Raw genomic sequence first — 23,757 nt, 5'->3', positions numbered from 1 at the left:
GTGAAAGCTCAGGCTTTACCACAGAAAAGTGAAGCGATGGTGTTTCTAGGACTCTAGTTGGAGTTCGTGAAAGTTTCTCCCTCCTCTTTCCCTCCTCCCCCACAATATTTACAGTTACTGGAAAGCTGGGTTTTATTTTTGTACAAGACAAAAAAATCCTTTTAGGGATCGACTTCCTTGCCACATCAAATGGCAGTGCCAGCCTATGGTTTCTGGAACATGATGTAACTGTGTACTTGGTCCATCCGTTCCTCCTTCCCCGCAGATCTCAAAGTGATTCACAAACACCAGGCCCAAGGATTTCAAAAGGGACTTGTGATTTTTAGGCATCTCCGATTTTTGGCTGCCTAACTTGAGATGCCCTAGGGGAGCCTGATTCTCAGAAAGTGGTGATTCCCTGACCTTTGGAAATCAAGACCTGTTAACATGTCTGAGGCTGAGCCCTTCCGTATTGATGCACCCAGAATCACTGGTCACTTAATAATCTTGCCTGGAGTCTTGTATGTTCTGTCCCTCCCCCCTTCATTTTGTCTGTCTTGTTTAGTATTATTTGTATTGCTGTAGCGCCTAGCATGGACCTGGACTCCATTGTGCTAGCTGCTGTATAAACACAGAACAAGGAGGGCAGGGACCGTCACTTATCCTGTGTTTGTACAGCACCTTGCACAGTGGTTCTTGTTTGGCCCTTAGGCTCTATCATAATATATACAGTTAAGTCTCTCAGTGTTTTTGTGAGGTAGGGAAACATTTTCCACATTTTACATCTGGATAAACTTAGGACAGTGGGGTTAAGTAACTTGCCCAAGATCACAGTTAATCTGTGACAGAGTTGGGACCAGATTCCCAGGAATCCTGATTCCCAACCCCTTGCGCTAAGCACTAGTCCATGCTTCCTCACTTATTTTTTTTTAACTGTATAGGCAGCTCTTGAAGATGCTTCAGTGGTAACTGTGTTCGTTTCCATGGCAAAGCACTCTACAATGGTTGCCAAAAATAATTCTCCTTGCCAGCCTCACCATCTGCAGGAGGAAGTGTCAGAGAAGCTGGTTTGGATGCTTTCTCTGTGCCCTCTTTCTCTTCCTCTTCACAGTATTTGAAACGTGTAGGCTTCTGTTCTGCTCACCTTGCTATTTTCACAGCAAGGGTCTAAGCGGTGCTAGGGAGAGGGATATGGGGAGCAAGGAAGGGGTTGAAGGCTGGCCCAAATGGAGGCTGGTGCTGAGATCAGTCCGTTGTAGAGCCGTTTTGGGAACACTCCTTGTTGCAATGTGCTGGTGGTCCCAGTGTCTGGCCGGGGGAGGACTCTGTGGGCCAAGGCAGGCTTTTCATGGGCAGCCAACTCAGGTTAGCTGATCCGAGAATATTAGGCCTCCAGCCTCTGCCGCTTTGGGTCCTGGAGGAAGTGGGGTTTCAAAGGGCTCTGTGTGAGAGGGCTGCTGCCAGTTGAAGCAGCTGGAGGCGGTGATGGGAGTGAAGGAGTGGGAGAGTTGGGGGGGGCCAGTGCAGGAGGCGATACTTTAATCGGATGAGAAGGAATGACTGCTCCAGATGGACCTGTCAGCTTCAATGAGCACCGACACCCCTCCCACTCCCTGTCGCACTTTCTCTCTGCTTCTTTTCCTCTCCCCCTTGTCTGAGTCCCTTCCATGTTCTTTTGCTTCCCCCTTCCTGGCTTGGATCCTCTCTGGCTTTTGCAAGTAACCCCAGGGCCTTAGGCTGGGTGCTGCCTATTAAAGGGTCAGTTGCCTACTTCTTTGTGCCCTTGTTTTGAGGCCAGCATTTGCCGATTAGAGGGGGAGGCACTAGGCCTTTGCAGCCCACATGAAAGGGAGAAGGCAGAGCTGGAATCTTAAATTATGTTTATACTTGTGACGGTGTGTAGAGTTCAGGCACTATATGTGTGGCTGCATGCAGCAGTGAAAGGCTCTAGCAGCAGGGAAGGTGTCTGGCAGGAGGGGAGCTGCGGGAGCCTTTCACTGGGATGCTACACTGCTGAAATAGCAGTATGAACATGGGAGGCAAGGCTTGGACATGTACATACCCGGCACGGTTCTCCACCCTGGGGGTTCGGGCATGTAGGCCGCTTTGCTCATCCAAGTCAAGTCCACTGCTGTTTATACCCAGGCTGGCTGGGTATGCGGTGTCTGCACTCTACATGCTGCCGCAAGTGTATCCCGAGGTTTGGACTGTACTGCAGCAAGGGGTGTCATGGGGCAACCATGCGCCTCGCTGGGGATTGCAATGCCCTCCATGTAGCGCACATTTTATGTCTAGAGACTGGTTCAAACCCAACCCTCTCTCAATGGATTGGGGATGAATTGACTCCACTCCCGTCACTGGATCAGGATCCATCCCAAAGACTGTTACAAAAATGCATGCAAAAAATCCTCCCCTGCCCACAAGGACATGCAGGATCCTGCCGTCTCCATCTGTGGGGAGTGTAGCTAAGGGGTGCTGACGCTACCTACCTTTTCCCTGGGCTCTGGCCCTGGACGTGGTGGCTGCTGCTGCTGTGGACTCCTCCTCTCCTGGATCAGTGTGGGAGAATATGCTCCGGGAATCGAAAGAGGGGAACAGAGTAGCACCTTCTCCTGTGCCCTGCAGCACGTTAACAAAGAAGATGCCAGCTGTGATGTAACAGGGCCAGATCCTCAGTGTTTTTCTGCTGAAGTCAGGAGAGGAATTCCGATGTACACCACCTGTCCCGTAGTCTACGTCTGCACTATGACCTAGTGTAGCTGCAATAGCACGGGAAGTGGAGCCATGCTGCACCGAGTACAAACCTGCTTGAAACTGGTGGGCATGTCCTTGATGCAGGTAAGCTATCCCTGCACTGCTGCCACTCATATGACCGTGACTACGCAGCTGTTTGTTCTCTCACTAGCTTGATGAGGGGTAGCACGAATATGTGCTGGGAATCACACCCCTAGCTCATAGTGTAGACTGAGCCTGAGTCATTGCTGGGCGCTGCTAGCACCTTTATTGACCCTGGCTCTCAAAGCACTTCCCAAAGATTGAAATGCATTATTCCTGTTCCTCAGTTGGGGAAACTGAGGCCAAGTGGCCGCCCACGGTCACACAGTATGTCAGTGGCAGAGCTGAACGTAGGCAGTTGGTCTCCTGAACTCCCAGCCTCCCACTCTAGTGACTGAGCCGCACTCTCTCCCACCCCTTGTAGAAATCATTTCCACAGGGTGGGTTTCTCTGCGGCCTGAGGAGAAGGCCTGCCTATTCCACAGCACCTGCATGCTCCTGCATCTGCCTGGCCTTCCTGTGCCATGGCCTTGCAGGTGTTGGAGAGCCCAGGGCAGTGGAAATTCCCCTCTCCTCCCACCCCCTAGCACAGGCCGCTGTCTCTTTAATAATCTTCCCAGGTGACGACTGTATCTTCAGTGTCTCTCAGACAGTAGGGAACTGAATTCCTTCCATCCCCCTGCTTCTCCCCACACGTGTAAGAGCGGCTCGGGCACCTGCTTAGACAGCCGTGGCAGATTAATGTGGGGCCTCGAGGCCGGCAGGCGCAGATGCCGGCAAACTTGATGTTTCATTAACTTTAATGGGAAAATCCTACAGAGTGTGTACTCGGGCTTGGCTGGCTGCCCACCCAGCCAAATGAAAAATCAGATTCCTCCTCCCCCTTCCCGGACAAGGGTCAGGTCCGGAGCAGTGTGACGTTAGCCCGTGTGTCTGTATAAGAAAAACACAAAACGGAGCAAGACGGGGAGCGCAATCATGGCCATAAAGATGGGGCATGACATGAGATCGCCCTTCCTGGTGGGGGAAAGATCCCTTCACTTCTCTAGCCCAAGCGCTGACACTGCAATTAAACAGCCCCTTAGCCCATGCCCAGTGGTTCTGAGACAGCTGGCATGAGTAGGCGCAGGTTTTTAAATGCAACGTAGACATATCCCATGTGCCTTGAGCATCAGCTGGGGGCATTGTGGATAGCTGGAGCCTAGCTTGGCTCGCTGGCAGCCATGCTACAGCGCTATCTGCACTGTACTATATTAGCTACCCCGTGAAGGGATTTGCTCACACATGACAGCACCCAGCAGTTAGAGCGAGGCTATGCTGTGGTGTAGTCCATGTGTTAACTGTGTTCCTGAGCCTTGTTAAAGCTTTGGGGCAAGATTTTTCAGTGGTGCTTTTCAGTGCCTCAATTTTTAGCTGCCTAGCTTGAGAGGCGCGTGCTGAGCTCCTCTGAAAATGAGGCCCCTTCATACGAGATTTAAGTTGAGCGCCCAAAATCTTTGATTTCTTCTGATGATTCTTGGCCTTGGATTCTAGCAGGGCTGACTCCCGGTTCAGGAACAAGGTTAAAACACTGGGGTGGTGCTGTTTGTACACTGCAAGGCCACACTGTGTGTTAAAGGTCAGGAACCAGATCTCTTGACTCTACACGTCCTACAGTGTAGACCATAGACTAGTCCTCTTCCTGCCCATCCCGAGCCCCCACTTCAAGTAGTTGATGCTCAGCGTGTTGTGGCCTTCAGTTAAAATAGCACCGTTTTACAGGGTAGCCTTCAGACCATGTTCCACAAGGTCCCGTCTGAGCTGGTCCAGGAATCGTGCTAGCAACAGCTGCCTGAAATCATGGCAGCTGTTGCCTAGGTTCTGATCCCAGAGCCGGCCTGGCCAAGCTGCAGGAAGTCAGAACCAGAAGCATCTGCTCAGAGCCGGGACTCTGCTCTGTCTGCGCTTGTGTGTGATGGTTATTTTGCCTGCGATTTGCTTTCTATTTTTGTAGCGTGGGGGCATGTCAGCCCTTGCAGCTGCTGTTTCCTCCTGCAGTTTCTGTTTGGAGTTGGAATCATTAGGCCGTTTTTAATGGGGTGCCTGGGTATGTAATGTTTGTCCTGCCAGCTGGTCAGGCTGTGTTGCAGGGAAGGTCTTCTGTAACCCTCGGTGAATGGGTGTCTACACAGCGATCAGTCTGCGAAGTATCCAGGGGAGCAGGGGCCTGATGTCTCTTACGAATGATAGCCATGCAGGAATACCTTGATACCAAGGTTCGTAACTCTTCTTGCCATTGAGAGCAAGTTACCAGTTTTTTTTGCTTGGCGTTCCCCCCTGGCCCTGGGGAAAGACGTGCATGGAGACAGGAGCCTGTCCCTCCAACAAAGCAAATGGTGGTGGAGGATTGGAGGCAGCCAGACTGGGAGAGGTTTTGGGAAGGCTGGTAGTGGGGGCAGGTTGTGGGAGCCGGGTGGAGGGAGGAGCTGTGGCAGGTCAGATCTGATGGCGAGCAATAAATGGAACAGTATTTGGGACAGCCAATGGAACTCTGTTTGAATGCCTCTTAGATCTTCGGGGCAGTGAGCATTGATGTAAACACCAGGCGAACGGGAGAGTTGGTTCTTCTAGCAGGTTTCCCCAGCCCTGGGTGGTTGCGGAATCTGCCTGGCTGGAGGTAGCACTTCCTGCGAGTCGTGGAGGGGAAGGGCTGCCTGTCCAGAATGGGAGCTGGGACTGTACATGGCCGGCTCTGCGAACTGTCAGAGACCAAGGGGTGGCTTAAGTGAAGCTTTGCCTTGGGCAAAGGGCGATGGGATAGGAAAGTCTGGAGCAGAGTTACGGATGGCACAGTCAGCTGGACTCCTGAGCTTGTGAATGAATAGATGTGTGGAGAGTGCTGGGTTCTATGCTGCTGGGTGGGGGTGGGATGGCTACCAGGCAGTGTTCGGCTCCTCTACTCCTTCTTTTAAAACCTGCCTCCTTCTGTTCCAGCCCACGACCCTCCCACAGGGCACCATCAACATGAACCAGTGCACGGATGTTGTGGATGGGGAGAGCCGGACGGGACAGAAGTTCTCCCTGTGCATCCTGACCCCCGAGAAGGAGCACTTCATCCGAGCTGAGAACAAGGAGATCATCAGTGGGTGAGTCAAGGCCCTGGGATTTACCTTCCCGGAGGTCATGTGGGGTTGTCTCTTAGGTTTGCAGCACAGGGGTGGCACCAGAGACTGAGAGGGCTGGACGGCTCAAGCGACTTGTGATATGGCACCTCTTGCTTTGTCTGAATCCTGCTCAATCGGGTAGTGTCTTTTGTCCTCCCACAGCTATTTCTGTGGTGGGTCTCCACCCAGTTCTTAGTTGGTGGCTGCTCACAAAACCCAAGCGACTGTGGTGTTTGTCCCCCTTCCACTGGAGTTCAACAGAGATGCCCGGGGTGGAAAGCCATGAAAACTATGCCACCCCAAGCCTCACCCTAACATGTGCTCCTGCCATGCTAGGTGGAGGCAAATGGATGGGGGTGGTGAAGGAAAGCTCTCATTGTTACTGAGATATGGAGCACGGTGGCAAAGTCTTTCAAAGCATTCCTCAGTGTCAGTTATTCCCCCACTTCTGCCATGGGGTGATACCACCCCTTGATGTGGCCCTTGGCTGGGAATGAAGATGCACTGCTGCCCTATGCTGGACGTGTGCTAGCCCAGCCCATGTCGTCTTCTGTTCCTCTCTTCTGGATTTTCCATTCTTTGAGACCCATGCATTAGAGAGAGGGATCCCCAGTGCATTCTTGGTGCTTTGTGTTTCATGGGCATCTGAATGTTGAAGGTACCGCTGCCACCAGTTCCAACAGTCGAGTCTCCTGAGGATTAAAATGCTTTAGTCTAACGTCACTGGGCTCAGGGCAGGGGTAAGAGGGTGAAATTTAATGGCCTGAGAGATACAGGAGGTCAGAGCAGATGTTCTAAAGGTCCCTGCTGGCCATAAATGCTATGAAATTATGATGGGTGCAAATCACCCATTGCACAGCCCAGTGCCCACAGGACGATTTGCAAGAGGGGTTGGTCATGCAACATCAGAACAGAGATAAGTCTGTAATAGTAGCAGATCCCATCTCTGCGTCCAGGCTATAGTATGGTACTAAATAGGCCTCATAAACTAACCCAGCTTTGTGTCTTCCTTGTTCTTGTAAAAGCAGTGGGTCAGATTCTGCCCTCAGTTGCCTCACTGAACCAGAGGGTTGTAACCGAGGGCAGAATTTGGCCCCAGTGTGTCCTGGTTTAAGCAGCATGTGCAGTTGTGTGTAGCTGCAGGTCTACAGAAATTGCTGTTCCAGAATTCTGCCTTGCTCTGCACACTACCTGCCTTTTGGCTCTGATCAGTGTCTGATACAGGATGTGGGGAGGGAAGTGAGGCCGGAACCTGCTTTGGAAAGGGGATGGATTCTGTGGTCTGAGCTCCAATCCTGCATTTTCCAGGAAGCCTGAGCGATGGCTAGGAGTGTGTGTGCAGCCCGTACCTGGGCCATTTGCCAGCATCAGTGTTTGACCATTTGGCACTTGGTTGGTAGGGCAGCTCTTTGATGTGCATATATTTAATGATGGGTATTATGAGGGTGATAAACCTCTAATATTAGAGAGGCTCTAATTGCATTGGTGCCTCCTGAATCCAGCTGGCAGCCAAGCCCTGCCACTCTCCAGTGCGACGCTTTGCAAGAGGCTGTAGGGCTGGGTGGAAATAAAGTCCACCTTTATCACTATTGTGCTCGTTGGCATTGGAAGCCAAAACAGTCCAGCTAGCCAAGTTCAACAGTGAGCACAGGGGCTGTGCTGGCAGATTGTGCGCTGCACATCTGGACCAGATGGGCATAAACACACACTCTGGGGAAGAAACTGGAAGGATTACACTGAGACTGAAAATACACTGGCAACTGCTTGCTAATGGTTGGATTTGATGATACCATGGGCTGCTTGTAATTCCCCTTAACAGCAGACATTTATCTTCCACTGACTTTTGCCCTTTCCCACTTGGCTAGTTTTCCTCTTCTCTCTCCTCTCCTGTCCCCAGATCCCCACAGGCCTCTGGCACTTGTAATAAAGCAGCATGACTGCCCGTAGGGAATTGACTGACTGCATGAGAATCATGCATGACTTCAGCAGGGATATGATCAGTGATGGAGCATTTAAGTCCTGAAGTTGGGAGTGCACCCTTCTGGGCTCTTCTCCAGCACATTCTGAAACTCAGTCATCTGCCTTTGGAAAATCAGGTCCGATTAAGGTGTCTCTGGTGGTACCCCAGAATTGAGACACCCAGAGTCTCTAGTTACTTTTGAAAATTTTGGTCAGATAGTTGATTTTTGTTGTTGTTTCCCACTGATGTACATCTTACCTATTGACGTACTGCAGGAAGGAGGCTTATGGAAGGGGGGAATTTCTAAACACACTGTAGCATTTGCAAAGCGTTTTGAAAATGGAACTGGCTCACGGTGCTTGGGAAGTGATGTCCCTAGTCTGTCTCGTCAGTGGATTGTATCTTTGTGGTAACAAATACCGGCCATTTACAAGACCAGTCAAGAAGCTGATAGGGATCGTCACTAAGGAGGAGGCATGTTGCTGTAGTCTGTGCTTATACCGCAGTATCCTGAGCTATTACCCAGCTGGCTAGTCCCCCTCATGAACACGTCATTAATAACTGCAGGACTTGGAGTAGTCGTCGTTGTCAGCATCGTGGCAGATCCCAAAGGGACATCTCTATTGATGTCCTTAGGAGGTGTGGCTGAATATTCAGTTGATGTCCATCACCGGTGATCTTACCATACCATTGAAGCTTTTGGTGACCACATCATTGTCAGCTGTGTAGCAGCAGTCCTTGCTTTGGAATTTGTTGGTCTTCCATCCTAAAAATATGCGCATACCAAGCAAGCCGCCAAACCAAACTAGTGCTGATGGAGGCAGTTGAAGATATTTATAACCAAACCCAGCATCACTGCTCTTGTCCTGATTACTTAATAGACCTTCTATTCCTCTGTTATACCTGATGAAAATGATGAGAATCAAAAACCTCAATCTGTCACTCTTCAGCCTTCTTCAGTGCCCATGTTTCACTGCTGAACAACCGAGAGAGGTGGTTTAACCATGATTTTATAGATCCGGAGCTGTGTAGCAAACTTGTTGTCATGGCAACAGCTGCTAGTATATGAGTGTCCACCTCTTTCAAGTGTTCTCCAACACTTCCCAAGTATTTGAGCAAGTGGCAATGTCCTGTTCGGGTAGGTTAATACTGAGCTGGTTGTAATCTGGAGTTGGAGGCTGGCTGTGGGCCAGGCACTTACTGCTTTTCAACTTCAGAGCACTTCAGCATCCATTTAATATGCCCCCTGGCTTTCCTCATTTCTTCTCTTCTTAATTGCTGGATGGCTTCTCTCTCTCCTATTTCTATGCAGGGATTGAGAGAAGACGGCACCTCCCATCAGAAAACCAGTGTCACTGGGCATTAAAATCAGAGAGTCCCTTCTCTGGGTTCCCATCACAAGCTGTGTGGCTGTCTTGGAAAATGTTGGTTTAAAGACCTTCATAGCACTAAATGCAATAATCCAATCCCGTAGAATGCACCTTCAATCAGACAGAACTTGTGAGCCATGCAGTGGCTTTCCACGGAGCCCTTGTGGATAGCAAAGTTCTCCTGACCCGTGGGTCTAATGCAGAGAGAATGGAACGTGCCTGATCAGCCTTGCCACCATTTGTGTGGCTTGTTCACTGTTAGTCCCTGTGACTGAAAGGGATTAGAGAAATCAGGATGGCTTTGTGAATTTGATAGCCCATGGCATTGTCTGTTTTGCTCTTCTCTGCCCCTCCCACCCCCACTCTGTTTAGTTCCCTCTGTTGCTTCTGTGTGGTGTCTCCATCCCTCATGCTTTTTCGCAGGCTGCCCACAAAGTTCTGATCAATACAATTTGTTGCAATCACATGGACGCCTGCCTGCTAGGAGATGGTGTGAGACCTGCTAGAGGTTCACGTTAGGCCACTGAATACCTAACGTCTGGGAACAGTTCATAGTCACTGGGTAGCAGGGGATTTATTGTTAGATTTCATGGTGTTTCTATTAATTATGTTGTTTTTTAAACACCCCCTCTACCCCTGAATGTTGGGTCTAATGATTCTGAACCGTGCTTCCCTCTAGCAATTCCACAGCTGGGCACCGTCTCGTCTCCAGGGAACTGTTGCCTGGCACATTTCCCCCCCCCGCCCCCCTCTCATGTTTTACTCTCCTGTGTTGTTCTTGTCATCCCAGCTGGGTAGCTCTCTCTGCTTGTCCTTTGTGGGAAGGAAAGTGGAAAAGGTTTGGCTGATCACTTTCTCCTGTAATTGGATCGCCTGCTGCCAGGCTTCCAGCAGAGCAACTGGCCTTAAGAGGAAAACTAAAATGAAATAACTCTTCTGTCCTATGCCCGCTGCTGGTGCTCAGTTGCTTAGCAACACTGAAGGTTGGACTGCTAAATAGAGAGAATTCCTTGTATGTTTCCCCATCTTCAGGCCTGGGATGAATGCTCCCGCTCTCCTAGTGGGGTGAGAAGGAAAGGGAAGCTCAGGTTTATTCTGATTGAAAAGGGAAGCTAAACCTGGACTGAGCAAGGCAACTGAGAGCCGAGGGCCAGCTGTCTTCTCATGGTGAGACTCGGGCATGGAAGAACCATGCCAGTACAGTGCTGCACCTGGAGATCTTTCCTTGTCCCTGTTGCTGTCTCCTCTCCTGGGCTGCTTCCCTTTACCTGTGCAGAGGCAGTGCTCTGTACCTTCTTCATCTAGTGCTCCACCGCTAATCACTGCTCTGCCCCTCCCCATTGCCAAAAATATCCCCTCCCTCACACCCAATCCAAATCAAGCTCACGGGACTGCCAAGCCCATGCTAGAGTCACCATCCGATCCCATGGTTGTAACTTCCCCAGCCCCTCTGTGCACTGGCTCCTTCGAATGTAAGCTCCCTGGGACAGGACCCTCGCCTGGCATGCTGATGCTATGCTGGCAGATGTTAGCAGAGCAAACGGAGCTGGTTAAGAGCAGAATTGTCATCCCCGGGGAAATATCAGTGTCTTGGAACTAGTTTTTGTTCCGTATCAGAATAGCAAGTTGAAAGAGCGAAAAGTCTCCTACTACGCAAGTTTCCAAGAAGTTCTTTGGGGTGGAAATGTTGGAACAAAAATTGTTGATGCTTTTTTCTATTGTAACGAAACAATTTGACATTTCGAAACGACATTTTTGATTTTGATTCTCCTCTGGGGAAATTTAATCCAAATTGGCATTGATCCTGCCCCAGCAAACTTTGATTCTGACAACACTGCATTTTCTGAAGGGACGGGAAAGCTTTTCACGTAAAAGGACTCAACCAGCTCTTTTAGCAAACAGAAGAGTCCAGATTGTCTCCCCTCTTCTCTTCCTTTCCTCCCCTCCCACGGTTTGCTCTCTACACTTGCTGTGTTCTATCTGGGTAGGACAAAGACCTTGTACCTTGGCATCTTGCAAGCCTCTCGGTTGTTTCCATAGCACTGGGGACGTGCACTTTGCACATCGTAAGGAATAACTGGATCTCTGACTGGGCTTGGGATCTCTTGTTTATCTTGTGCTATGGACTCTTACCTTTCTCTCAACCCTGAGTCCTCCCTGCCCCTCCCAAATCAGGACTGAAGGCTGCAGTCAGCCGGGAGCTGTGCTGGCAGCTTCTTTTTAGGGGTCCCTCTCCAGCTGTGGAGCTGGGATGCTGAGGAGCCTGCCTCGAATCCACTCCCTGGCCACATATGGAAGATGAGATGAGGTGTTGGGGATGCCAAGAATGAACAGGTGGGAGGGCAATAGTCAGCAGTGCTACCATATCCTCTCCTCTGGCAGAGTCCCAGAGGGGAAGGGGGCACAATTCTATGGATGGCCTATGTGTAAAATGATTTCTCCCTTCCCCCCCCCTCCTGTTTTTTCCATCCCCACTTCACTGGTGCCAGGCCTTGCTCTCAAACCTTCCTCCAGAGAAACTCTGGTTTCCCTGCCCCAGTGAGCTTTCTTCCTGCCAGAGGGAGCAGCCAATGGGATTTCTGTTCCTAGCACCAAATGGGGCTCCCAGTAGAGAGGGGCTGATGCTTTGATTTTTAATTAAGACTGGGACTCTCTTCCAGAGGCTGGGGAGTGACAGGAGTTTGGGAGGTTGAGATCTCTTCTTGCAGGAAAGTGTGCTGATGAGTGCCAGCAAAGCCCTTGGATGAGCCAGTAGTGTCCTGTGTTTGGTGGAGTGGGATGCTAATCAGCATCCTTGCCTGCACTAAAACCTTGTAGCCATAATCCAGGTGGCCCCATAGTTAGATGTCTGTGCTTTGTCTGCACTTGTGCTCCTGGGTGGGCTGGCTGGCAGGTGCTCCTGGGCTGGCTGGCAGGTCAGCAGGGAAGAACGGGGCTCTTCCTTGTTGTGGGAGAGGCGGTGGTGTTCTCACTTCTATAAACCTCTGACTGATCATGTAATGATCAGTTCGGAAGCTGAAGGAAACCACAAGTGAGAGGCACAGAGGAGTGAGCAGAGTGTCCCTGGGCCCATCGTACAGGGCTCGCTCCTGCTTCACCCGCTCTGGGTTTCCAGCTAACACCTGCTCCACTGGAGGTTCCTGCTTTCCCCTGTGTGGTGATATTGACTGGATACAGGCGGGGATCTCCCTCTGTGCTCTGCTTTCCGACTCTTCCCCTGCCCTACGGCATCATGGGACACCAGCCTCCCCCTTCCTCCCGACTCCCCTTAGGGTCTGTTTCTCCCACTTGGCTATGCCCTATGATGTTACAGACACTTTCATGCTTCCCCCAAGACTCTCCTGCTGTGCTTGGTCATGCCCTGAAGCATTGGCAAAAATGTTTTCTCCCCCTGATCCCTGTGCTGTGCCCAATCATGCAGTTGTTACTGGTATCTCCTGACTTCCCCTTTCTCCCATGCTCCACTATCCAGCTCAACCTTCCATTACTCTACCCCACTCTGCTCCCTGCGGGTAGTGTTAAGAGACCCGCATGCTGCAAAGCAAAGTGGGGCTGATTTGTCGTGCATCTTATTTTGAAACTCTGCATTTGCCTCCAACCATGGCATTAATCATCCCACTTGGTTTCAAGCCATGGTAGTTTTATTTTGCAATTGCAGCACGCTGCTAAGATTCCCGTATTCGGAGAGTTGTCTTGCGTCCATTGCGTGCTTCTGATATTTATTGCCTAACCAAAACCCACTTGATGTGGTTGTCCCAAAACTCGTGCGACAGCTGCGTGCACACACTCAACCAGGGGCTGGGGGGGAGGAAATTAGGTGAAGCGAAGCACAAAACATCTGGAGCAGCCATTGGATCCTGACTGCAACCAGGTTGATTGAGATGTATGGGCTGCTCATCCAGACATGACAAGAGCCAGTAAAGGAATCCACAGCACAACTGACTCATGGCAAGGGCTGGCCTTTTTAATGCTGAATTTCCTTTCTGTTTGTTTTGTGGATTACTCTACAATAAAATGCAGTGGGAGCATGGAGTTAACATTTGCATTTCTGAGAGCGGAAGACAGACAGCCCTGTCTAGCAGATACATTCCAGTAGGTTGGTCTGTGAGGTTTTCCTGATGCATCCCGGTCCTGTCCTACAGTCTCTTCTTTTCCTTCCCTTCCCTTCCCTCCCTCCCCCCCCCCCGTATCATTCCTGTCTTTCCCCTCTCTTGAGAAAGGACTGTGCCAAATGGTTTGTCTTTTCTTCCGATGAGGCCAAACCTTCACTTGAAGAACTAGGATGAGACCCAGCAAACTCATTTTGCCTGTGACCTCAATGCTGGTGCCTTTTGGGGTTGGCACTGCAGCTGTATTGGAGGGGCTGTAGCTCAGAACTAAGAGACAAGGGTGGCAGGTGGGGTTATGGGTGGTCCTGGAATTCTGTGCTGCACTTCATGTCTTTTGAGTTGCTATGTAGCTTTGTATGGCTGAGTCTCTTCCGCCCCGCCCCAACCCCAATCTTTGCAAAAAGAGCTCTTCCTCTTCAGGCTGTGGTTACTGTCTACTGCGAAGATGCAGAACTTCTGGGTATTGTTTGCTATGTTGTCCCTAATGAGCTTCGAGAAGTTGAGATTCTGTGCGTGCCAAGTTCCTGCTCGGAGGGAGGTTTTATGGTCAAGTTATAAACCCCTGAAAATATGGGTTAGTAACGGAAATGCTGATGCCACCCAAGCTCTAATGACATTCACTGCATTGCTGGAAGGCAGAGGAGAAGTTGCTTGCAGAGTAATATGTCTTCAGGATACAGCATCCAACCGGTAACGTGGTCGAACCCACCTATGAGCTGGAACGAGCTGTTATCCTCTGCTCTTCATGGAGGGAAGAGCGGGTGAGGGAAGAATGGGTATTCTGTGGGTCCAGGAAGGGGACACTCGTATTAATTTAGATGGACTATATGGCCCCAAAGAGGCAAAGGTGTTAACATGACCAGGTCACTATCCAACATTAAACAGTGGTTGTTTACGAGGTTCAGTATACAAGACCTCAGCCTGCTTAGTACTGTGGCAAACACATCATTGAAAATCTTTTTTTAAGCTGTTACTGAAGATACAGGAAAGAAGGAAAAACAGTTAAAGCCTTTGAAATTTGGAGTATTAAGGTTTCATTTTAGCAACGTCCCTTGTTCCCTTTCCCGTTAGCTGTGGAAAGCCTTTGGAAGGAATTATTTTGACAGTCTCTTAGATGGTAAAAACTGCCCTTTTGGGGAAAGGAGAAAGGGATTTGAGCTGGGCTGGAGCAGTTGGTCTGATCCCATTTCCTAAAAGACACAACAAGACAAACATGCATGAGAGGAGAGAGAAGAACAGCAAGGAGAGAAAATTCAGCTTCTGTCTCCGGCGTTGACTTTTGCTTTCAATCGCACAGCACACAGTCTTCTATTCACATTGAGGCCTGGCAAACTGAGATCAGCATTGGGCTGTTTAGGGCATTGCGTTTAGCTGCCTCTTTGGTCCCAGGCTGACAGCAGTATTGAAGAATATCCAGTTGTGGCTGACTAAGCCTGACTCTTATTAGACAGAAGGCAGGAGAGAGATCGGAAGAAGAAATAAGAGGGGGGAGGAAAAGGACCCACAAGAGGACAGGGGCTGGAACAACCAAATCTCACATCCTGGGTGGTGGTTGGGATTTAGCCAGAGCCAGCGAAGATGGCAATGTCATCTGGGTCCCTCTTTTGGTCTGATGTGGTCAGAACATCTTTCAGGATGATAAAGATCCAGCAACAGTAGATCCCAGGGTAGCAGGAGATGGTGGGAATGGCAGCCATGAATGATGGTGAAGCTCACTCCTTCCTGTTCTCTTGTCTTTCAGTCAGCTGGCACCTGTGTCTTCTAATGTTTCTCCCTAAAAGCTTTTCTGTGAAGGCCCACACTGATGGATGGAACAGCCCATTCCCTCGTTATCTTGTCCACCAATTAGGCCTCATTTCCAATGCACCAATTTTGGACGCCATGACACCTTGAATTCCAGTTCTGCACGTTTCCTGTTTACCAGGCATGATCTTAACACAGTCTTTGAGTTGTATCAGTGGGTCTTTCCGTTTGGATTCATTCAGTCTTTGTCTCCCTGTTCTACCTTTTTCCATCAACATTTGTTTTAGGTGGTTATGAACTTTCACTCACTCCTTACAGCTGAGCTCACAATCAGAATGAATTTGTAGGCTCAGTTATTACAATGTAAAGTCATTGATTGTACAGCCGGAAGGGATCACTGTGGTCACCTGGTCTGCTCTCCTGTATAACACGGGCCCTAAAACTTCCCAGAGTTAATTCCTGTTTGAACTATAGCCTAGATTTTCTAACTGGAGGGTGTGCCCCTTGTTTATCAGGAGGGCGTGGGTAAAACGGAACATTCCCATGTCCTTGCTGCTTTCCAGGAAGCAGAAGCTGGTTGAGACAGCGTCTCTCTGGAGGCAGGTGCAGCGGGAGCAGCTGGCACACAAGGGAAGTGATTACTGGCGTGGGTTGGGGTGGGAGGATTTGGATTTGGAGAGTGAGCCTACTTCTGCAGTACCTGTTACTTCCCTCCTCCTCCCCAGCACATGCAGGGTGTGGGGGGGGAATGGTGGGCCGGTGGTAATGGTACGGGGACCTGAGTCCAGGCAACGGTGGCAGCAGCAGCATGGAGGAAGCAGCTGGAGCCAGTGAGTGGAGTCAGCAGGCACAGCCCAGTAGGGATTGCAGCCCAGTTATGAGGGGAAAGGGGCTTGCTAGGGCCCCAGGCTGGAAGAGGGGGTGGGGGAGGGTAAAACAAGTGGCTTGGGGATGAGGGAGGATAAATTGGAGGGCACACATTGGGACACAAATCTCTGAAGGAGAGTGCAGCAAAAAAAGTTTGGGAACCTGCATCTGATTTCCCGTCTGAATTTGTCTAGCTTTAGCTTCCAGCCATTGGATCACGTTATACCATGTCTGCTACCTTGAAGAACCCTCCGTCAAATTCTTAGAGACTGTGATCAAGTCACTCCTTAACCAAGGACCTCCAGGTGTCCACATGTATTGGCATATGTCCATGGCACCCAGTGGTATTGCGCTCTGGACTCTAAGCCGAGTTGGGGTGAAGTTGGGGGTGTTCTGTGCTATCCCCAAACCTATTTTCTGGGCTCCCACACATCCTTTTACAATAGCAGCTACGCATAAAGGGTTATTACACTAGAAGCTGAGAGTTCAGACAGCATCTTCCATGGCCCTGTGTCCAGCTGAGAGGGGGCAAACTAAAGCAATGCAGATCTAAAAGCCAAGTGCCTCCCTGGCCAGCCCAATGACTGGGAATCCAGAGGACACTGACTTCTGCTGGGAGCGAGCTCTTTCCCAGGCTGTCCAGCCAGTGCCTTTCCCCTGTTGCTGCCCGTCTTGCTCCTTGGGAGGACCTTACCGTAGTTCTCTGTTTGTTTGCAGGTGGCTGGAGATGTTGATCGTCTACCCAAGGACAAACAAGCAGAATCAGAAGAAGAAGAGGAAGGTAGAGCCACCAACCCCGCAGGTAACCCCAGGCAGTGACCCCCTCTCATTCACTGTGACCCAGAGTTCTCTTCAGGGGCTGGATCCCTTGGGACTAGAGTGGAGAGCCAGGAATGGTCTGTCTCCTCACATTGGCTCTCTCCCAGGGCCCTTGCTGGTTTCCAAGGAAGGGTGGGAACATCTGTCTTGTTAGCCCAGTTGAGATGAGAAATGGGCTTCTGGCCCTTTAGAACGCTTCTGTTCCTGGGTGTGCAGAGCGGTAAAGTGGAGGAACCAGTGCAGCGACGATGGTGTGAATTAATTTCCGGATGTCACTTTCCGAGCTCACTGCTCCTCCCCCAGTTTCAAAGATGAAAGTGCTGTATTAGTGCTTATTTGCCTGGCTCTAAAACTCCCCATAGCAGCCAGTGCTACAGCAGCTGCATTAAACCCCTGGTCGTCCCCCTCCCCATCCGGTTTCTCAGATCTGGCTGAGTTACTATCCCAGAAAGCAAGAAGGATGCATCTTCCCTGCTTTTCCCCTTTTCCCCCCAGGCCTGGTTCCCTCTGTGCCTGCTGGTTGAATCGCAAGGGGATGTGCAGGGTTGTATATCTGAGACGGGTCTACAGCCAGGAGTAGGGCTGGAAGTGCTTGGGTTTAGGTAGGTGCATAAGGAAGAGGGTGTGGCATGGTGGGAAGCTCGCCACTTCTCCAGCTACCTTCTCTAACACACAGGCCAGCTCCACAGACAATTACAAAGCTTTGAACAGTATCTTTTGGGCTCGGGGGCATGTGTGCAGAGGGGGAGGGAGGATGGGAAGAGGAGGAAGCGATCCTGGATGTTCACAGCCCTCGTAGGGCCCGGGAAGAAATTCCGCAGGGCTCCAGTTTCCCTGCATGAGATGACCCTGGAGATAACTAGAATGAAAGGAAAATAATGAAGGCCAGGCCTGAGCTGGGAGTTTTGGGGGCTGGAGCTGTGCTCTCCAGGGACCCAGCGACAGCTCTGTGCTTGCTTTGACTATAAATGGTAAAAGCTGGGGCTGCCCATGACCCACTCATTCCTGCCTGTGTCTTCCACATGGACAGAGTGGGGAAGAAACCCACAGGTTCGGAATCCCACCCCTCGGCTGAAATAATCTCTCCTCTCTGGGGCTGCAAACAGCCTTGATTCATGTGAGAGTGTGTCCTGGAGCTGCTGGCCAGCAGAGCAGAGGTGGTTGGACTGGAGGAATTCACCTAGCAGGCCTGGGCGCTCACAGATGGTTACCTGTGAGCCATTTGTTTTCTCCTGGGATTCCCATATAAGGGTCAGATTTGGGCACCTGAGGAAAGCTGGGTGTGGCTTCACATGGAACAGCTGTGGATTGCCCCCAGCAGCCAGGAGGGAGAAGGAGCAGAGCTCTGGCTTCCTCAGGTCCCACCCTAGGCCCTCTGAGGGGTACAGGGTGGGAGGAAGAAGGGGAAGGGGATCAACTCTTTACATAGATTATCTGTGGCCAGTTCTCTCCCTCTGCCTCCCTTCTGGAAGATGCTCCTACATCTGATGCTGGGTCATCTGAGCTGCCCCCTGGAGTGTGGTGAGGACTTGGAACTGGCCCCAGGAAACCTTGTGGGGAAATGTTGGCTCCCGAGTGCCATGGATGTGATGATGCTATGCTGACACCCGTTCTGTCCTGGGGGCTTTCCCCTCTCCCGTCGTCAGTGAGAACCACCAGCTCAGCAGAGGTGCTGACCTCTAACCTCCCAGCCATGAACCCAATCCTGGACCCCTTTGTGGGGACTTGAACTGGAAGCATTGATGCCCCAGGGTGTTGCTTTCTGGGCATTCTGGGAAATGGCATCTGGCTGTGCAGGGGCTGCGGCCCAAAAGCTCCCTGCACGTTGGGGGCGGGCGGGGGCGGGGAGAAAGGAATGGTGCTGACTGAGGAAATGTTACCCAGCATAAACCCAGCTCCCAGAGCTGTCTGCTTTTGAGGGGGGAAAAATGCAGCCAGAATAACATCATTTTGGGTTACGTTTCATCACCATGGCAACTGCTTGGAAACTGTACAGGATCTGAGCTCCTGAGCACCAAATAAGGCAAGTGGCTCTGGAGAGGATGCACCCTGCCCACGCGGAGGCGGTGCAGAAGCCCTGGCTCCCTGGAGGCTGCCCAGGTGTACCCAAGGGTGGGGCATGTGGGGGCCCAGTGGGGCGCAACCCCTGTGTCTCGCTGCCTTAAGCACAAACTCAGGAGCTTAGTGTGGGAATAGAGAATACCACTATCACCTGCAGCAAAATGCCAAAGCACAGACCCTCCTGCCTGGATGCCAGCACTGGGTGTGTAGTCCAGGCCAGGTTTGTACTTCAGCTGCCTCTGTACTGAGAGCTCACGGTGAATGAGCTCATGTTTTCTATTTATTTCTCAGCTTCAGCTCCCTGGCCCTTGGCTGCTCTCGGAGGTCTTCCCCCAGGCCTCCATGGAATCCCGATTGCTGTCACAGTTGTCCTCTGTTAGCTGGTCTCTTCCTCGCCTCTTAGGTTTCATGGAGGAAGGCTGTGTCGTGCCTCTCCAATACCCCACTTATCCCTTTGCAGGAGCTCTCAGTGCCCTGAGAATGATCCTCTTGTCTCTCTTCTGACTCTGCTCCATCAGAGCTGGTGTTTAATGCTTCCTCCTGCTTTCCCCCACCCCACTGCTCTCCATAACAGCCTTTCTCTCTTGAAGGCAGTGAGGTATTGAGCTTGTGTATTTCTGTCCACTCTTATGCCAAGTTCTAGTGTGTGCAGGTAACTGCCCAGAAAACACTGCTGCATGCCACTCAGGGGGATGGGCTCGGAGTGTGGCACAGAGGTTAATACCCACAATTCAATAGCATCACTCGTATTCCATTCAAGCCAGGCCCCCCAGCAGTAAGATCGCTTGGGGCACTTTGCTCTTAGATCAGCTGAATAAGGGCTCCATCCTGTGTGGTGCCGAGCACCTCCCCGTCACCAAGAATGGGAGTCCAGGACGTTTCCAGATTGGCCCTTGAAGGATTTAGTAGGAATAAATAGAGACAGCAAGATCAATTAATAAACCTCTTCCACCCTTCATCTTGCAAATCTCTCCAAGTTCCTTAAGCAGCCCTGGTGCTGCCGCAGCCCTTGTCTCTGCTTGAATTGAGCACAGAGGTCTTCTTGGGTTTCCACTCCATGGTGTGCCTTAGCTGGAAGGCAGCATTGTAACAAAGGGCCAGCACCCATGGGGCTGAGACTAGCAACTGATCAAACAAGAATCTTCTCCTTCCTCACCCCAGACCTCCCCCCAAACCTTGAACCAAATCTTTAGAAAGGAGCATGGAATCTATTTATGGTGTAACTTCCACTTTCCAGACAGCCCCTTGCCCTGCTGGGTCCTAGACAGAAGCAGTTGCCACCCCAGAACTCTCTCCATTCCCTCAGACTTCCAGCTCCTGCTCTTTGATGCTGGAGGCTCAGCTGGGTTGGACAGCTCAAAGGAGCATCTGAATTCCTGAGCGCTTCTTTGAAGTCAGCATCTGAGTTGGCACTGTCCTAGAGTTGAGTGCATTTGGCCTAAGCCCACGTCTGTCCCAAACCTTTGAGGGATGTCTGTAAGGAATTCAACAAGCACTGTATGAGACTGTCCCACACCTCTGTCTGCTCCTTAAATGTACTGTCCGGCTGACGGGGACAGTGCCCAGCTCGAAGGCCCGATGTGGCCTGTTGAGTGCTAGCCCTTGGGACTATCAGCTCTGTCGTAGGAACATAGGAAAGTGGATCAGATATGAGTACCCTCTAGTCTGGTGTGTCTTAACAGTGGCCAGCTTCAAAGGGAAGGTGTGAAAACCCTGCACAGCAGCACGAGAGCAATGTTGCTTAACGGTGGGCTCCTGCCCTGGGGGAACTCAGACCATGTCTGGCTTCCCTGAACCTTTCCCTAAGGGGATGAGCACAGGGCCCATATTTGGGCTGGAGGTGCCTCTTAAAATTTTTATTCTAAAAAATGTATTGAAATGTGCAGCCCATAGGCTCAGGCCAGCTGCCTGCATGGCCTCTTTGTACTGGAACATTTGTGGGCCCTGTGTCATGGATCCACAGGACTGGTGCTATGACCCCAGCTTTGGAGCAGTCTCAAGGAGCACCCCTTCAGTAAGCCAGACCCCCTAGGGGGTCTCACTCTTCCTCCTGGGCAAGCCACATGGCTTCACCGCCTCCTTAGGCTGGGCCTCTGGTCCTTCAGCCCTCCTGCTTCACACTGTGAGCTTCGTTCAGCGAGTCCAACTGAGGCAGACCCCTGAGGGAAACTTGTACAATCTTAGGAGCAATGCACCTCTGCTGTCAGCATCTGTAGCAACACTCAGCCGGCGTTGTCAGACAGTTTATTTGTCGCCTGGAATACAGCATAGGAAGACCTTGGTTAGCACAGAGAAAAGAAATACTTGTGGCACCTTAGAAACTAACAAATTTATTAGATCATAAGCTTTCGTGGGCTACAACCCACTTCATCTGGGTCTATGCATCCAATGAAGTGGGCTGTAGCCCACGAAAGCTTATGCTCTAATAAATTTGTTAGTCTCTAAGGTGCCACAAGTCCTCCTGTTCTTTTTGCGGATACAGACTAACATGGCTGCTACTCTGAAAAGAGAAAGGAAAGTTACAGTATAGTCCATCCTGGTCAGCACACAGCCCAAAGCCTTGTCCCTCTGCCTCAGTCCAGGTGTGTCCCCAGCCGACTGCTTCCTGCAGCCAAATTAACTTCCATCTCACACTCCTCCCCCTATTGTTCCTGAGCTGGGGAGATGTGGCTTAGCGGACTGTGGAGAGGCAGGGAAGTCCATATCTCTGTGGGTCATTGGTTGCTAGGTGTCCATGTACAGGCAATTGGATTTGCCATTGTCTTTTCAAGAGCTCCATTAATATGGGGCTCAAGCCCCAGACAGCTAGGTGCCATTCACACCTGTGCTTTATGCTTCCTAGAGAGCAAACAACCTCCCCTCCCCCCAAAACTAAGTAACTCTGCTGCAGATAGGGGACATCGAGTCACACGCAGGCTTCATAAAAATATTACAAAAGATTCCCACTTAGTCACATCCTGTATAGTGTTCTGCTCTACAGAAGAGCAAACCAGTTGCTGTGCAGCAGATGCTTAAAGCTGGGTCACTGGGTGATGCAGGCGAAACCTCAAAGCCAGGAAGCTCAGTGAGGAAACTGGGAGCTTTCCATCATAATCAAGGGCTGGAATGGAAGGCAGGAAACTCCATGTGTATCTGTTGCTACAGAGATTTTGTTTGCCAGAACATCTCCGGCAGGATAGCGTTAAGCGCCAGCCAGAGCGGGACTTTTTATCTTTACCTTTATGCATTCCTCACCAACTCTACCCGCTTCCCCATCTGCTTTCCTCCTTGTGTCAAATACAAAGCAGCCACAGCTTCCAAGTCTTTCTCCTTCTCCCCAAAGCAGCCTGGAAATGAATTGATCCCAACCTCGCGCTCCGGCCACGCAGCACCGGAGTGGTTAGAGTGGCTCAAGCCACCATGCCAGAAGCTGTCACCACAAACTCGGTGCGGCTTGTTAAAGGGGATGGAGAGACCGTTACCAGAAAAGAAAGGGCTTCTATTGAATTTGGCTGCCTGTCAGGCCTCTCTCTCCTTCTGCAGGAAAAGAGCCTTTTGAAAACAAAAAAATACCCCTAATCCAGCAGCAAATATTGTCTGCAGCAGCACTGGCTGTTGTGGTCACTTTCATGATCTGTTTTCCTTTTACCTGCAAACACTTCTAGGTGGCTGGGAAACATCATTGATTTTTAAGCCAGAAGGGACCACTGTGATGATCTAGTCTGGCCTCCTGCATAGCACAGGCCATAGAAATTTAGCTCTGGTCTTCTCATACCAGCTGCTGCTGGCCTTTGAGTAAAATGGCATGAGCCCTTCCATGGAAAACTGTTTTCAGCTCTTGTTCTCATGGCTTCATCTAATTGTAAAAATGTGAAAATTCTCATCATCTCTGCTCTTCCCCAGCCAGAAACCATATCAAGGCAGGGGTCAGTGGATGATGCTGTTAAATATAGTGTTTTTTCTTAGCATCTGAGCACTTTTTTTAATCTTGGAAGGAAATGCAGGCAGGTGGCTAGTTTTCTGATGTTTTTCTGGGGGTGGGGGGTGACAAGCAGCAAGGGACCTTGCTCTCTGCTTTAATCTCTCTAACTGGAGTCAGTTGTTGGTGCAGAATTGCTCCCTGGAAACGAGGACATTGGTATTTGGGCAGAGATCCCTGAAAGAAGGGATTGGGCTCCATGCTATTTGTTGTCACCACTGTTCCAGGACTTCTGTTTCTGTGCTGCGCTGATTTCAGCTCCCACTGAAAGCTAGTCTCCAAGGCATCTGCTACAACTCAGCAAAGGGGTGACATTATAATACAAAATTTAAACAGCTAAAGAAATGGAAAGAAGCCATCTTGCCTACTTGCCTGGGCAGTGCTGCTTTGCTCAACTGTATCCTTTTCAATCAATCTCTCTCTCTCTCGCTGGATATGTGTGTGTGTATGTATTCATTAATACACGGAGATGGACTAAAGTTTCAAAGGAGATTAATAACTTTGAGTGCCCAGTTGGAGACATCTTTAAGGACCTTCAGAAGATGGTTAAATATTCACTCTCCGAAAATAACCCATTAAAATATCTCCAGGGAGATGTCTAAAAATTGAGGCAGTTGCTAGTCGTCCTTGAAACTGTGGGCATATGCGTGTATTGGTGTATTTATAATGTATTCATGTGAGAGCAGAGACCAGATTCTTTTCTATATATAAAATCACCAGAGCCTCTAAGGGCCTGAGCCTACAAACACGTATTTCTTCTTAATAACACACACAATCCTGTTGACTTCAGTGGGATAACTCTCAGCAGCAAGCACTGTGCTTGGGTAGCCAGTGAGTTTATAGGTTTACAGCCCATTGTGCCTCATACAATAGTTAAGATTCACCTTGATTTGCCCATCCTGTGCCAAGTGGTCAAGAGACATTGCAAAGGGCTGTCACAATTTTTTTTAAATATTATTTCTGGCTGTGATTA

The 23,757-nt window shown here is 50.4% G+C and overlaps 1 protein-coding gene across 7 annotated transcripts in view; it reads left to right on the top strand.

Annotated features, from left to right (window-relative positions):
* LOC119862310 (myosin phosphatase Rho interacting protein) overlaps positions 1–23,757 on the top strand; it is a 170,926-nt gene that overhangs the window by 81,064 nt on the left and 66,105 nt on the right. For all 7 annotated transcript variants that reach the window (XM_043493433.1, XM_038418815.2, XM_043493434.1 and 4 more), the window contains exons 4-5: positions 5,728–5,879; positions 16,664–16,748. In XM_043493433.1, the coding sequence (XP_043349368.1) occupies positions 5,728–5,879; positions 16,664–16,748 (237 nt within the window). The remainder of the gene's footprint in view (positions 1–5,727; positions 5,880–16,663; positions 16,749–23,757) is intronic.

Source organism: Dermochelys coriacea, chromosome 10, assembly GCF_009764565.3.
Source record: "Dermochelys coriacea isolate rDerCor1 chromosome 10, rDerCor1.pri.v4, whole genome shotgun sequence".
NCBI classification, from domain to species: domain Eukaryota; kingdom Metazoa; phylum Chordata; order Testudines; family Dermochelyidae; genus Dermochelys; species Dermochelys coriacea.
Note: the sequence above shows the minus strand (reverse complement) of the source record. Positions and strands in the feature narration are given on the sequence as shown.